We start from the raw sequence: 17,525 nt of genomic DNA on the forward strand, positions 1-17,525 counted from the left end.
CAAGCTGGAATTAAAATGAGCTTTTTCCAAGAGACTTGCAGCTGTAATTGCAGCAAAAGGTGGCTCTACAAAGTATTGACTTTGGCAGGGTGAATATGAACACTCCAGATATCTGTTTTTTCATCTTAATTATTGTTTGTGTCAGAATAAAAACAACAATGTGCACCTTTAAAGTGGTTGGCATGTTGTGTAAATCAAATGGTGCTAACCCCCCAAAAATCCATTTTAATTCCAGCTTGTAATACAACAAAACAGGACAAACACCAAGGGGGATGAATACTTTTGCAAGTCACTGTAAATTTCATAGCTTCAAGCCAACGTGTGGTTTTAGAGATTTATGTCACAGTTGAGAGCTTTATGTCACGTGATGTAGAGATTTATGTCACGGTTTTGGTTCTCCATGTCCCAAATGGAGCTCATATGAATACAAATATGACTGTTAACCCTTTTTCGCAGTACACTGGCTGTCCAAACGTCTTATCGGACATTTTCAATCAGTATAAACAAATTAATTATTTATTTGCCGCATGTCTATTATAAGGTTTGTCAGAACACTGCTGTGGTTCTGTGTGTAGAGAACCGTGACTCTGTTACCCCTTTTCCACCAAATCAGTTCCAGGGCTGGTTCGGGGCCAGTGCTGGTGCTGGTTCACAACTCGTTCAACTTGCGAGCCAATTGAGAACCAGCTTGCTTTTCCATCGCTCGCGGTGCTAAGAGAAGACACGTCATTATGTCGCTGTATACGTCAGTTATGTCATTGTATATGTCATTACGTCGCTGTATACGTCAGTTACGTCGCTACATTTGCATAAACCTTGGTGTGAATATCGAAGCAAAAACAACGTGGAAGAAACAGCAGCAACAACAACAATAATAATGGATGACTTTGCGTTTGTACAGCTGCTGCTTCTCGTCGCTTAAAAATGGCGATCTTTCGCGGTCTTGTTATTGTTGTCAGTCTTAACAACTCCGCCCCCCGCTGACGTAAGCGGTTCTTTCCTCTGGCCCAGCAGAGAGTTGGTGCTAGCCTGGAACCGGTTTTTCTGGCCCCAGAGCCAGTTCGTCAGTGGAAACAGAAAACCCGGTTCCAAACTAAGCACTGGCCCCGAACCAGCCCTGGAACTGCTTTGGTGGAAAAGGGGCATGTGTTTCGCTGCTGGTGAGCAGGGTGATGGGAAAGGGAAGGGGTATGAACCCCTTGCTGGGCAAACAATTCACACCTCTGGGACAGAGATAAAACACGATGAAAGCTTTTTATAGAACACTGTATACAACTTCCACAATAAAATAATACCATTTACCCATTGTAGGCTACTTTCACTACTATGGAGTGTGACATCACAAATAAATTAAATGCTGAACACAGGCGAGTCCAAAACAGGTGGAAATTCCTTTTTTGGCCTCTGGTTAAAGAATTAAAGAAAGAAAACGTTCGCTATGAGAAGAGCAATCTGATGCAGTCCCAGTGGTATTGTGGGTAACACTGACGTCCTTCCTGTGCTAATGGGGAATTCAGGACGTGTCTGAGGAAACTTTCATCAGTTTATTTTCACACACAGTTGTACATGTGTTATTCTAATGTGGTCCTGCACACATGATGCTTTCCCACAGTGTGTGTACACCTCGTTCACTGCAGTGTATGTCATCAAACACAGAGTATTCTTCTCTTCTTTAAATAGAAGAAATCTCATCATCCTCATCAAACAGGTGGAACGGAGAATAAACATCACTTCATGTCACCAACAGGCTTTGTGTGTGTGTGTGTGTGTGTGTGTGCGTGTGTGTGTGTGTGAGAGAGAGAGAGAGAGAGAGAGACAGGTGTCTGGAGTGGCTATATAACGTTTTCACAGACATCCAGCAATTCATCCAGACACAGGAAGAGCGAGGGATTATGCAGGCAGAGGAATACACACGCAGAGGTAACACACACACACACACACACAATGCTTGATATAGTATCACTCTATACCTTTTAAAATAATTACAATTTAAACATAAAAACAAAAAAAATTATTTTTGAATAACTTCAATATTACACACTTTTATATTATTTTCTAAAAATTGTTATACATTAAAAATTTATTACTTTTAATCTCTCATTATCTAAAAATGAAATTTAAACAAATTTGAAGACAGTCCTGAAAATGTTTTTTAATTGGTTTTAAATAGCTATAAAATTGTATGATTGTAGAGCTATAATAATAATAATAATAATGGGCGGCACGGTGGTGTAGTGGTTAGCGCTGTCGCCTCACAGCAAGAAGGTCCTGGGTTCGAGCCCTGGGGCCGGCGAGGGCCTTTCTGTGCGGAGTTTGCATGCTCTCCCCGTGTCCGCGTGGGTTTCCTCCGGGTGCTCCGGTTTCCCCCACAGTCCAAAGACATGCAGGTTAGGTTAACTGGTGACTCTAAATTGAGCGTAGGTGTGAATGTGAGTGTGAATGGTTGTCTGTGTCTATGTGTCAGCCCTGTGATGACCTGGCGACTTGTCCAGGGTGAACCCCGCCTTTCGCCCGTAGTCAGCTGGGATAGGCTCCAGCTCGCCTGCGACCCTGTAGAACAGGATAAAGCGGCTAGAGATAATGAGATGAGATAATAATAATAATATACTTGGACTTATTTAAAACATTTTAATAACACTATAACTTTTAATCTTTTTCAGTGTGTTTCTGTGATGTTTTACATTTAAAATAATTTGTGAATGTGAAATTTTTAGGATAAGAATGTCATAATTTTTGACAACAGCAACAGTAATCATCACAACTTATTTCACCTTTTTTGCCTATTTTATACTGTATTTTAACATAATTGTTTTAAAACATTTTGTCCTTTAAATACTTGAATAGCTGTTACACTACTAATGATTATTTTATTATTATTTTATTTTAATAACTGTTCAACTGTTTGTTAAGTCATTACAGTAAGTGTGAAATGTATGTTCTTATTGGAATGGAATTCTAAACTAATTATGATAAAACAAAAAAATATAGTTTTTAATATATTTTAACAGTGATTTTAAAATATATTTTCTCTCCATAAAATGATGTTTACATTAATTGTATATAAATTATTGCTAAAATAATTGTATTTTAGTCTTTTATGTAAATAAAATTGACTTCAAATGTAATTAAGAGGTTACGTTCTCCTGCTAAAATAATTATTTTAAAATGATGTTCTGTCTGTCGTCTTCTGAGTTACCGGAAGGCTGTGAGGTCAATTCCAGCACGTTGTTTAATTCAGGTTTATTCTGTGTTTTTATGAAGCTGTTTATGTAAAAATGTTTCACTGAAGTGTTACTGAGTCAAACAGGTGAGTGTGTGAAGACTAAAGAATTGCATGATGCTAAACTAGAGAAACTGGAGTGTTTGTGTGTATGTGTGTGTGTGTGTGTGTGTGTTAGGAAAGGAGATGGTGGATTATATCTGTCAGTACCTGACAGAGATCAGACAGAGGCGTGTTCTTCCAGATGTTCAACCTGGCTTCATGAAGTCTCAGCTTCCTGATAAAGCTCCTCATGAACCGGAATCGTGGGATGCCATCATGCAGGATGTGGAGAACATCATCATGCCTGGGGTCAGTGCATTCAGCAATCACCTCTCCATCCACCTTCTCCATCCACTCTCAGTCCACTGATCCTCTCGACATTTTCTCCGTTCTGCAAGCAGTTCGTGTGTGTGTGTATGTGAGAGAGAGAGAGAGAGAGAGAGAGAGAGAGAGAGAGAGAGACACAGAGAGAGAGACAGCCCTGCTCTGCCGCGCTGGGTCTGTCTGTCTCTCCCTGCCTTGTGGGGTTTTGTTTGATCTACTCTTGTCTTTCCCTCTACTGGCCTGTAGCTCGGGTTGTGGAAGTTCCACGAGGTGTGGTCTAATCTGGGATAATGAGAAGGAGTATAAAAGAGTAGTGTTGATCAACTGCTGGAGTGTTCTGCTGTGCTGCTCTGCCTCATTGCACGCTGCACTCACTCCCCATGTCGCGTTACCTTTTTTCCACGACACTTTCACTTACTGACGATGCACTACATTTTTGTTTTGCCTCTCATTGACTGACTTTTTGCAAATACTTTCATTTAATAAATTCCTTTTTCATTAAAAGATACTTTCATGTGATCTCCCCTTCATGTTGCTTTCACCTTGAGCCAAGTCGTGATAGTGTGTGTGTGTGTGTGTGTGTGTGTGTGTGTGTAGGTTGTTCATTGGCAGAATCCCCACATGCATGCGTATTTTCCTGCTCTGACCTCATGGCCATCGCTACTGGGAGACATGCTGGCTGATGCCATCAACTGCATCGGCTTCACCTGGGTAATATACACACACTTGAACACATACACACACAGGAGTATCACTATACACCTGCGTGCGCACACACACACACACACACACACACACCTGGGTATCACTACACACCTGGCTGTCACTACACACCTGTACACACACACACCTAGGTGTCACTACACACTTGTACATACACACACACCTGGGTGTCACTACACACCTGTACACACACACCTGGGTGTCACTACACACCTGTACACACACACCTGGGTGTCACTACACACCTGTACATACACACCTGGGTGTCACTACACACCTGTACACACACACCTGGGTGTCACTACACACCTGTATACATACACACCTGGGTGTCACTACACACCTGTACACACACACCTGGGTGTCACTACACACCTGTACACACACACACACACACACACACACACACACACACACACACACACACACCTGGGTGTCACTACACACCTGAAAAACACACCTGGGTATCAGTGCTCACCTGTACACACACACCTGGGTGTCACTACACACCTGTACACACACACACCTGGGTGTCACTACACACCTGTACACACACACACACCTGGGTGTCACAACACACCTGTACACACACACACACCTGGGTGTCACTACACACCTGTACACACACACCTGGGTGTCACTACACACCTGTACACACACACCTGGGTGTCACTACACACCTGTACACACACACCTGGGTGTCACAACACACCTGTACACACACACACACACCTGGGTGTCACTACACACCTGTACACACACACCTGGGTGTCACTACACACCTGTACACACACACCTGGGTGTCACTACACACCTGTACACACACACCTGGCTGTCACTACACACCTGTACACACACACACCTAGGTGTCACTACACACCTGTACATACACACACACCTGGGTGTCACTACACACCTGTACACACACACCTGGGTGTCACTACACACCTGTACATACACACCTAGGTGTCACTACACACCTGTACACACACACCTGGGTGTCACTACACACCTGTACACACACACCTGGGTGTCACTACACACCTGTACACACACACACACACACACACACACACACACACACACACACACACACACACACACACACACACCTGGGTGTCACTACACACCTGAAAAACACACCTGGGTATCAGTGCTCACCTGTACACACACACCTGGGTGTCACTACACACCTGTACACACACACCTGGGTGTCACTACACACCTGTACACACACACACACCTGGGTGTCACTACACACCTGTACACACACACCTGGGTGTCACTACTCACCTGTACACACACACCTGGGTGTCACTACACAGCTGTACACACACTTGGGTATCAGTACACACGTGTACACGCACCTGAGTATAATTACACAATTGTACACACACTTGGGTATCACTACACAGCTGTACTCACACATCTGGGTATCATTACACACCTGTACACACACATCTGGGTATCACTACACACCTGTACACACATTTTATTTGAATAATTAACTCTCTCTCCTGTGTACTGATTTATTGATCAGTGAATTTATGAATAAACTGAGTATACCAGTGTGTGTGTGTGTGTGTGTGTGTGTGTGTGTGTGTGTGTTATAGGCATCAAGTCCTGCTTGTACAGAGTTGGAGATGTGTGTGATGGACTGGCTGTGTAAAGCACTCAGGTTGCCAGATCATTTCCTTCACCATCACCCAGAGAGCCGTGGAGGCGGAATCTTGCAGGCACACACACACACACACACACACACACACACACACACACACACTAATAACAATAATCACCAGTGTCGAGTAGTCTATCAGTGTTCAGTGTACTCTGTGTGTGTGTGTGTTAGAGTACAGTGAGTGAGAGCACACTGGTTGCCCTTCTAGCTTCACGTAAAGACAAAATCCTGCAGATGAAGAGCAGAAACTCACCCACAGACACCTTCTACGACACACACACTGACACGGACGAGTCCATACTGAACTCCACACTCATTGCCTATGCCTCAGACCAGGTACACACACACACACACACACACACACACACATGCTCCTTAATATTAAAGGATAAAATCACTTAAAGTGTGTGTGTGTGTGTGTGTGTGTGTGTAGGCTCACTCCTCGGTGGAGAAGGCCGGGTTGATCTCTCTGGTGAAGATCAGGTTTCTGGAGACGGATGAAAAGTTCTCACTGCGTGGAGAAACCTTACAGAAAGCCATTCAGGAGGACAGGAGGCGGGGCTTAGTGCCTGTTATGGTAACTGTGTAGCTAAACGCTAGCTAACTCACCAAAAAATAACGTGTTTTACACAGTGTATATGCAGGTAGTTAACTTGCATTATGTAAATTACACCTAGTGATGCTAGCTAACTAACTCACGAACATACATTTGGTAGCTAACATTAAATACACATGATATTTAATGAGCTAGCATATATGACACAATGTAGCCCAGCTAGCATAAATTATATGAACCAGAGTACTCTTAGCTCGTTAGGATGAAATATATTGTCTATGTGATTAGCTTAGTAACATACTGTACATTAGACAGTGATGTTTGAAAGTTTGTGAACCCTTTAGAATTTTCTATATTTCTGCATAAATATGACCTAAAACATCATCAGATTTTCACACAAGTCCTAAAAGTAGATAAAGAGAACCCAGTTAAACAAATGAGACAAAAATATTAAACTTGGTCATTTATTTATTGAGGAAAATGATCCAATATTACATATCTGTGAGTGGCAAAACTATGTGAACCTCTAGGATTAGCAGTTAATTTGAAGGTGAAATTAGAGTCAGGTGTTTTCAATCAATGGGATGACAATCAGGTGTGAGTGGGCACCCTGTTTTATTTAAAGAACAGGGATCTATCAAAGTCTGATCTTCACAACACGTTTGTGGAAGTGTATCATGGCGCGAACAAAGGACATGACATGGATAAAGGTGTCAGAATGCCTCTCAACTGTGCAGATCCTGTTGAAATAGCCTCCTATAGCAGTGGATTTGGAAGAACAGACATTTGTCCATATTGTCTTAAAGACTCTGTGTTAAACCAGATCTGAGAAAAAGATTTAAAACAGTTATTGAAGTATGTGATGAGTGCCTTCAAAAAGGCATAAAAGACATTTGCTACAGGCCATATGGGAAGTAGAGATTGAACAGCTGATCTTTACAGTTCAACGCACATGTTCAGTGTGAGAAGTTTGTGTATGGTTCGAAATAAATCTTTAAGAAGTGTTCTTTAGTGTTTATTTCTGAAAACAGAATACCTGCAAACATGCATTCAAACAGAGTCCTGGGTGGGTGGATATTTTATTGTGAATATGGGGGGGGGAAAGAGCGGTGATAGCCATGGAAACATTTAAAAAAAAAATCCCTACTGACCTACCCTAATTTTTCAAGGCTGTTAGGGTTTTGCTGGGAATCAAACCAGGGTCACTGGTGTGGTAGTCCAGCAAACCCCCACTAGGCCACTAGGGGAACGACTCAAGTGCAGAGGAGTGAGACCAAAGTAGAGTAAAAAACAGTTTATTGACAACGCCCAGAAGTTCAGAAAATTCCAAGGCAAAAAGTAACAAAAGTAAAATCCAAACGCTCAGAAGATATACGGGAAAAATAAAACATCCAAAAGTTCAAAGTCCAAAATCAGAAAAGAAAAGGCAAAAATCCAAATGCTCAGAAGATCCAGAAAATGACAAAGTAAAAAGTCCAAAAGTTCACAAGAAAGCAAAAATGTCAAAAAACACGAGGACATGGGCAAGGTACACGGAACAGCGGTTACTAGCCATGAACAGCACAAAGACTCCGTGACTAGGGACCAAACTGAGGAAGTATAAATACACAGGGTAATTAAGAAACTAGGCGGGGCAGAAAATAAAGAACAGGTGGGGCAAAAGGCACATGAAAACAAGGCTGTCAAAACAAACACAAAACACAGAAACAATAGCGGCCTCTAGCCGTCAAAAACAAACATAACCAGACAAAGAAATAATAGCGGCCTCTAGAGGCCAAGATAGTCCCAAGTCCTAACAAAGGCATGTAATAGGAAACAAACAATTTTTTTGTTTGGCCTCATCAGGCTGGAAAAGGTTACAAAACCATCTCTAAAGAGTTTGGACTTCACCAATCCACAGTCAGACAGATTGTGTACAAATGGAGGAAATTCAAGACCATCATTACCCTCCCCAGGAGTGGTCGACCAACAAAGATCACTCCAAGAGCAAGGCGTGTAATAGTCGGCGAGGTCACAAAGGACCTGAGGGAAACTTCTAAGCAACTGAAGGCCTCTCTCACATTGGCTAATGTTAATGTTCATGAGTCACCATCAGGAGAACACTGAACAACAATGGTGTGCATGGCAGGGTTGCAAGGAGAAAGCCACTGATCTCCAAAAAGAACATTGCTGCTCATCTGCAGTTTGCTAAAGATCACATGGACAAGCCAGAAGGCTTTTGGAAAAATGTTTTGTGGACGGATGAGACCAAAATAGAACTTTTTGGTCTAAATGAGAAGCATTATGTTTGGAGAAAGGAAAACACTGCATTCCAGCATAAGAACCTTATCCCATCTGTGAAACATGGTGGTGGTAGTATCATGGTTTGGGCCTGTTTTGCTGCATCTGGGCCAGGACGGCTTGCCATCATTGATGGAACAATGAATTCTGAACTATACCAGTGAATTCTAAAGGAAAATGTCAGGACATCTGTCCATGAACTGAATCTCAAGAGAAGGTGGGCCATGCAGCAAGACAACGACCCTAAGCACACAAGTCGTTCTACCAAAGAATGGTTAAAGAAGAATAAAGTTAATGTTTTGGAATGGCCAAGTCAAAGTCCTGACCTTAATCCAATGGAAATGTTGTGGAAGGACCTGAAGCGAGCAGTTCATGTGAGGAAACCCACCAACATCCCAGAGTTGAAGCTGTTCTGTACGGAGGAACGGGCTAAAATTCCTCCAAGCCGGTGTGCAGGACTGATCAACAGTTACCGCAAACGTTTAGTTGCAGTTATTGCTGCGCAAGGGGGTCACACCAGATACTGAAAACAAAGGTTCACATACTTTTGCCACTCACAGATATGTAATACTGGATCATTTTCCTCAATAAATAAATGACCAAGTATAATATTTTTGTCTCATGGGTTTTCTTTATCTACTTTTAGGACTTGTGTGAAAATCTGATGATGTTTTGGGTCATATTTATGCAGAAATATAGAAAATTCTAAAGGGTTCACAAACTTTCAAGCACCACTGTATATATTATACAGTGCTGGCTAGTTAACTGAAGTAATGTAGCGTGTGTGTGTGTGTGTGTGTGTGTGTGTGTGTAGCTGTGCGCTACGCTAGGTTCTACAGGTGTGTGTTCCTTTGACTCTCTGGAGGAGCTGGGACCCATCTGTAAGTTTGCCTATTTTACTGTGTCTGTGTGTGTGTGTGTGTATATGTGTGTGTGTGTGTGTGTGTGTATATGTGTGTGTGTGTGTCAGGGGCGATTTCTCAGAGACAACAAGGGAAGCCGAGCTTCCTCTAAAATTCTCTCCCCAAACTGCGGCATCTACGACGTTGAATTCTCTCGTCTCGTCTCGTCTTCTTCCGCTTATCCAGGACCGGGTCGCGGAGGCAGCAGTCTAAGCATGGAAGCCCAAACTTCCCTTTCCCCAGACACCTCGGCCAGCTCCTCGGGAAGAACACCGAGGCGTTCCCAGGCCAGCCGAGAGACATAGTCCCTCCAGCGTGTCCTGGGTCTTCCCCGGGGCCTCCTCCCGGGGGGACATGCCTGGAACACCTCCCCAGGGAGGCGTCCAGGAGGCATCCGAAAAAGATGCCCGAGCCACCTCAGCTGGTTCCTCTCGATGTGGAGGAGCAGCGGCTCTACTCCGAGCTCCTCCCGAGTGACTGTGCTTCTCACCCTATCTCTAAGGGAGCGCCCAGCCACCCTGCGAAGGAAACTCATTTCAGCCGCTTGTATCCGCGATCTTGTTCTTTCTGTCATTACCCAAAGCTCATGACCATAGGTGAGAGTCGGAACGTAGATCGACCGGTAAATTGAGAGCTTCGCCTTTTGGCTCAGCTCCTTCTTCACCACGACGGACCGGTAAAGCGACCGCATCACTGCGGAGGCTGCACCGATCCGCCTGTCGATCTCACGCTCCATCCTTCCCTCACTCGTGAACAAGATCCCGAGATACTTAAACTCCTCCACTTGAGGCAGGACTTCTCCACCAACCTGGAGAGGGCAAGCCACCCTTTTCCGGTCGAGAACCATGGCCTCGGACTTGGAGGTGCTGATTCTCATCCCAGCCGCTTCACACTCGACTGCAAACCGCCCCAGTGCATGCTGAAGGTCCTGGTTTGAAGAAGCCAACAGGACAACATCATCCGCAAAAAGCAGAGATGAAATACTGTGGTTCCCAAACAGGATTCCTTCCGGCCCCTGGCTGCGCCTAGAAATTCTGTCCATAAAAATTATGAACAGAACCGGTGACAAAGGGCAGCCCTGACGGAGTCCAACATGCACTGGGAACAGGTCTGACTTACTGCCGGCAATGCGAACCAGACTCCTGCCCCGTTCATACAGTTGAATTCTCATTAAAACAATAACTTGCATAACATAATATATGCCCAAGATTCTATTTATGTTCATAACTATCCTGTAACTTATTTGAGTGATGTCTGACGAACTTGCAGTTCGCTACGAGAATCACCTTTGCTGCCAGGCTGTAACCTTTCTTATTTCAATGGGCTCTATGGACTGGCAGCAGTGTTGCCAGATTGGGCAGTTTTAAGTGCATTTTGGCGGGTTTTGAACATATTTTGGGATGGAAAACGTCAGCAGTATCTGGCAACACTGACTGGCAGCTGGGTATCCGTTGCAGTCTACGAGACGGCTCTGAACAGCCAATTTCGGCTAGTTGTTATTGGTTAAAATCAACAAAATCGTCACTTCCAGGGAAGCCGGGCTTCTCTGGGACTAAACGAGACAGTGGGAGGGACAAGAAGCCGGGCTGATAAAGGATTATTGGAGGTAGTGTTTGAAAGACATGAGGAGGGCGGTACTTCGGCGAGGAACACGGAAGCATGATCAGTCAGTACGTAGCGGATGTCGAGAAAGTGTAGTCGTGTGCCAAAGTGCTGTCCGAATTTCTTTTCATATAAACGTTTCTTCTCATTGATGTCTCTGTACATTACTCTGTAAATAAATGTAAATATTACTCGTTGTGCTCCATTAACTTTCATCCATTCTCTCAGTTTGATCATTCGTGAATTCACTCGTTTATTTCATTTGTAGTTCAATCTGGTTGTAGGCTAGCTTGAGCCTTATTGGGATCTGCAGTGCTAGCTGCTAACAGAAATTGGTGAAGTGTCTGGAAAGCACAACCAGCTGGTATGACAGGGTCACAGACCATTTTCTGGAAAAGGAGCGGAGGGCAGAATTTGTGTATAAATAGTGTTCATGTTCATGAATCTGAAGTGTGTATATTGTTCAGTAATGTTAAGAGAATGGTGGGCTCTGTGTTATAGGTTATACCTGGGTATAATATTCAAGGTTCTGTGTGTTGCATAGCCTACCTGGTTATGAATTTCCAGACTGTGTTGCAGAAGATGTTCAAGGATGTGTTGCACAGCTGGGTGTTGTGTTAAAGACTCTGTGTTGCATATCAGGGTATGATGTTCAAGGCTCTTCGTTGAATAGCCAGTGATTTTTGGATGTTTGATATTTTTGATTAAGGATATGAGGCACTAGCCTGGCAAGCCAGACTATAACATGAAATGTACAAGCAAAAATACTTTCTGCCACTAGGTAGGGTTGTCTAGTTCACTATGCTAATGGGGCACACCTTTCTATGCTTTGATATCCGGCCTACAGGTTTTACGATGAATGCGTAAAATGGGCTTCCCCTGTTTTAAAAACCAGCAGCCGCCACTGGTGTGTGTGTGTGTACTACTCTGTTCTGATTCATTACCTACATTTATGTTAAATTAAAACTCCAGATTACTAACACTTTGTTTGTTTGTTTGTTTCAGGTGCTCGTGAGGGTCTGTGGCTCCATGTTGATGCAGCTTATGCAGGCTCCGCCTTCCTCTGTCCTGAATTACGCCACTTCCTGTCCGGGATTGAATTCGCAGATTCGTTTGTCTTCAACCCGTCTAAATGGATGATGGTGAACTTCGACTGTACAGCATTCTGGTGAGAGGGAAAGGATGAGCACTAGCGACCCCTGCTGGTGAAGTCCAAATTAGTGTTTGTCCCATTAGCGTTGCCATAGTTCAGTAAGCTCAAACAGATTAAAAAACAAAACAAAACAGACTTTTCTGATTATTTCTTTAAGTGTCTGATTATTTTTAGGTAATCTCTCTCTCCCTCACACACACACACACACACACCTGAGCATCGCTGCACATGTGCACAACCACATACACACACACATGATCATTACACATCTGTATGAACATCTAAAAATCACTACACACCTGTACACATTTAATTATGACTACACACGTGTAAACACCTGTGAGAATCAGTACACACATCTGAAGCAAAGCAAACAAACAAACAACACCTGAAAGAAAGCACAACTTTATTCATCACACACTTGTGAAATTTCCTCTCTGTATTTAACCCATCTGAAGCAGTGAACACACACACATGCGTGAGCAATGAGCACACACACACACACAGAGAGCAGTGGGCAGCCATGCTAACAGCGCCCGGGAGTTCGGTGCCTCACTCAAGGGCACTTCAGCCCAAGGCCATCCCATATTAACCTAACCGCATGTCTTTGGACTGTGGGGGAAACCGGAGCACCCGGAGGAAACCCACGCGGACACGGGGAGAACATGCAAACTCCACACAGAAACGCCCTCGCCGGCCGCTGAGCTCGAACCCAGAACCTTCTTGCTGTGAGGCGACAGTGCTAACCACTACACCACCGTGCTGCCCAGGATACACCTTAGATCATAAACACACTGATATACACTTACATTAGTGTTTGTCAGGTTAACTGTGTGTGTGTGTGTGTGTGTTTGTTTGTTCCTGTAGGGTGAAAGATAAATTTAAACTCCAGCAGACGTTTAGTGTTGATCCTCTTTACCTGAGACATGACAACTCTGGAGCAACAGACTTTATGGTACACACACACACACACACACACTCTCTCTCTCTGATTCAAAACGCTATTCCATCCATCCATCTCTCTCTCTCTCTCTCTCTCTCTCTCTAGCACTGGCAGATTCCTCTGAGTCGTCGTTTCCGCTCGTTAAAGTTGTGGTTTGTTCTTCGCTCCTTTGGCCTGAAGAACCTTCAGACTCACATCCGACATGTAAGATCTTCATCATCGTCACTTTTACCTCAACAGGTTTTTGATAAGACAATGAAATCAGGGATAAAATAATCAGCAGACTGAATTAAAACAATGTATTGCAGTTCAATGTTTGTCCAGCAGGAGGTGCTGCAGCATATTTTCGAATACATGCCATTTTTTGGAGCTTGGAAACTGACAAAAGTATATCAATATAAATTTGTAATATTTTTAGATTATTATATGCATGTTACTGTAATTAAAATATTTTTACAATATTTCATGCATTTTACCTTTTGTTTAACGATTTTTCCTTTGTAATGGGGAGGAATATCGTCTGCCTTTACAAACATTGTTCAAACTTATAGCTTATGGTTTTGATTAAAAAACATCAGAAATCTAAATACAAAAATTCAAATCTCAAATACAGGTTTTATGTAAATTAAGCCAGAGCTGCTTCATCCAACATGTTCAGAGCAGTCAAACAAATAAAAATGGCGTTTGTCAGACTAATTTTAAAATAATGTTCTCAAATTGCTGGTTTTCAACCATGATGTTAAACACTCAATGTCCAGTCTAAAAATGTATGTAATGGTCTGGCTAATTAAGCTATGCTAAGATTAACTTGCTGGCAATCATTAGCAGCTAACATCTGAAATTAGCTACTTAACAGGAATAGAAGAATATATTAACTTTAGATGCACTTACCTCATTACAAGTTCCCTAAGGCCCTGTCCACACGGCAACGGATTCAGGTGACTCCGATACAATTGCTTATCGTTTAGGCCTGGCGTCCACACGGCACCGGCGTTTTGGGTGCCCAAAACGCAATCTTTTTGAGAACGGGTTCCAGAGTGGAAAGATCTGGCAACGTTGCCGTTGTGAAGTCGTCTGGATGAGTAGAACGGATTTGTTTACGATGACGTCACAACCACATGACTGTGAGTGCTTCACGCCGGGTAGAAGTGTAACGAATATCACCAGGAAAAAGCCTTACAGAGCACTAGTGAGAGTGAAACACGAGCTTGGATATTATTATTATTATTATTATTATTATGTTCAGTGTTAGTTCACAGTAGTAATGCAAGAAGCAGAATAGTGACAGTAATAGTGAAGCAAAAACATGCAATTGTACAAACACTGCAGCTCTACAGCAAAATATTCATTTATGAAATGGTCTGATTCTTAACACCAGTAGTGCCAATGATCTTCTCATTGCGATGCGAGTTGTCAACAAATCCTATAACTTGGTTCATGAAACGCGCTTACAAAATATTTTCACTGTGAATATTTATTGTGTAATGGTGAAATCCCGCTAGCAAAAATAGGGAAAAAAAGGAGCGATCTCACCTCTTCAGATGTTGATTTAAGTCCGACAATACATTCCTCAAAAAGGGCGTAGAGGAGCAAATTAATCCAATTTATTCCGGACCATTAAAGACGCCGCCTTCCGCGTAGAATCATACGTCATCCTCGCCGCCATATTGGATAGGTCAAAGCAAAGAATAAAGATTCATGTGCTGCGTTTAACTGTACCAACAGGTTTACCGTCCAAACGAGATCACATGGGATTACCTTTCACAGGTGAGAAACAACAAATTAATCCATCAACGTGTAGCATTCAATTTATTCCGGACCATTAAAGACGCCGCCTTCCGCGTAGAATCATACGTCATCCTCGCCGCCATATTGGATAGGTCAAAGCGGAGAATAAAGATTAGTTGCGTTTAACTGTACCAACAGGTTTGCCGTCCAAACGAGATCACATGGGATTACCTTTCACAGGTGAGACTGGAAAAATACTTTTCATTGTATTTGGTCATTATAATGTAATTTTACAAACAGATTTTCCTGACTTTGTGGCTAATATGAAGTCTCGCGCATTATGCGCATGCGTCCTTACTTCTTCTATTGTTCTGGTGTCTCCGAAGGGACCGTCTTACAGCGCCCCTAGAGGTGTGGCATGTGTATTGCATCGTTTTCAGCAAGCGTTGCGTTGCCATATGGACCAGATATTTTACTGATTGTTGCCCATTTGGACGCGATATATTTTTAAATAACATCTCGTTGCCATTGTCGTGTGGATGTAGCCTAAATGCTGAGCTCAACCTTTCTAAAAGGATCTTCTCTATTTATTGTGACGAACATACAAATATCAAAAATTAACATTCCAGCACTTCAAACCTTCAAAACATAAACATACACAACTTCACACTTAATAACACATTACTGCATTAATGTTCTGTTGTGTTCAATGTATTGTGGTGTTTTCTTTGTGTAGGGGATTGAAATGGCTAAACTGTTTGAGTCTCTGGTGAGGAGTGACTCAAATTTCCACATTCCAGCAGAGAGACACCTGGGGCTGGTCGTGTTTAGCATGACTGTAAGTACACATCGTTACAAAACACATCAACTACCAAACAACAAACAATAGCAATGCAAAACACAACACAACACCCATTTATCCACAGCACAAAACCTCAACTGCACAGCACAAAAAACTCATTCTCATCTCATTATCTCTAGCTGCTTTATCCTTCTACAGGGTCGCAGGCGAGCTGGAGCCTATCCCAGCTGACTATGGGCGAAAGGCAGGGTTCACCCTGGACAAGTCGCCAGGTCATCACAGGGCTGACACATAGACACAGACAACCATTCACACTCACATTCACACCTACGCTCAATTTAGAGTCACCAGTTAACCTAACCTGCATGTCTTTGGACTGTGGGGGAAACTGGAGCACCCGGAGGAAACCCACGCGGACAACATGCAAACTCCGTACAGAAAGGCCCTTGCCGGCCACGGGGCTCGAACCCGGACCTTCTTGCTGTGAGGCAACAGCACTAACCACTACACCACTGTGCTGCCAAAATCCAACATACAACACAATAATAATAATAATAATAATAATAATTTATTATTATTATTACTGGCAAGTCAAGTCAATTTTATTTGCATAGTGCTTTTAACAGTGGACACTGTTGCAAAGCGGCTTTAAAGAAAAATATTTAAACATATGAATTTATACCTAATGATCAACCCTGTGGCGATGGTGGTGAGGAAAAACTCCCTGAGACAACATGAAGAACCCTTGAGAGGAACCAGACTCTAAAGGGAACCCATCCTCATCTGGGTGATGACAGATAGAATGATTATAAATAATTCACTTCTATAACTGTGTCCTATAGAGTCACAAAGTATAACTGTGTAACCAAGAAATTCATTATAGTTTTAACATGAAATCTGTTTTGTTGAAATTATAAACTGTTCATTGATGGAGACTTGAGTGCAAAACTGTTCATGACAATTGCAGTCCTAAAGTTATCATGGGGATTATAGTCCTTAGCCATCACAGTAAAACCGCAAGTGTCCAGAGCGTCTTTTAAATGCATCTTTCGACTGTCCATATGGGCCCATCCTCCACAGGAGCGATGTTATGAGACTCCAGCCAGATGCAGGGCATCAGGATGGATCAGGCAGCTCTGAAGAGCAGGAGGTGTCAGCACCACTGATGTCTCAGGATAGACATGTAACTTGACAGAGACAGACAGAGGGAAGAGACAATGTGGGGGGGGGGAGGGAGAGAGGAAAAAAGACAAGTTTGGTAGGTATACCAGGTGTCACCTAATGGTTAAGAACAATGTACATTTTGTGCTGAGTGCAAGCAGGGACTCCGGCAAGACTAACTATTACAGCATGTCTGTGAAGATTCTCAGTCATCCAGGTCATAGTAAACTGTGGGTGGTAAAAAGAGCAACTGGACTTGCTTGAAGATTCTTGAAGACGTTTCAGCTCTCATCCGAAAGGCTTCTTCAGTGCTGTCTGACTAATAGGGAGTATCAGGTATTTATCCTCTCACGGATGAAAAGCAATCCTAAGGTGTCGTTGAGTCACCCTGTTGGTGTGGGTCACTGGGGG

The 17,525-nt window shown here is 43.1% G+C and overlaps 1 protein-coding gene across 1 annotated transcript in view; it reads left to right on the forward strand.

The window, feature by feature from the left end:
• The first annotated feature begins 1,892 nt into the window (after positions 1-1,892).
• Positions 1,893-17,525, forward strand: part of hdc (histidine decarboxylase) — a 42,891-nt gene continuing 27,258 nt past the window's right edge. Inside the window, exons 1-11 of the mRNA XM_060924529.1 lie at positions 1,893-1,920; positions 3,399-3,571; positions 4,184-4,297; positions 5,923-6,045; positions 6,159-6,323; positions 6,421-6,564; positions 9,638-9,704; positions 12,333-12,495; positions 13,348-13,435; positions 13,529-13,627; positions 15,888-15,989. Coding sequence (XP_060780512.1) covers positions 1,893-1,920; positions 3,399-3,571; positions 4,184-4,297; positions 5,923-6,045; positions 6,159-6,323; positions 6,421-6,564; positions 9,638-9,704; positions 12,333-12,495; positions 13,348-13,435; positions 13,529-13,627; positions 15,888-15,989 — 1,266 coding nt within the window. The remainder of the gene's footprint in view (positions 1,921-3,398; positions 3,572-4,183; positions 4,298-5,922; positions 6,046-6,158; positions 6,324-6,420; positions 6,565-9,637; positions 9,705-12,332; positions 12,496-13,347; positions 13,436-13,528; positions 13,628-15,887; positions 15,990-17,525) is intronic.

This window comes from Neoarius graeffei, chromosome 6 (assembly GCF_027579695.1).
Source record: "Neoarius graeffei isolate fNeoGra1 chromosome 6, fNeoGra1.pri, whole genome shotgun sequence".
Classification (NCBI taxonomy): Eukaryota; Metazoa; Chordata; class Actinopteri; order Siluriformes; family Ariidae; genus Neoarius; species Neoarius graeffei.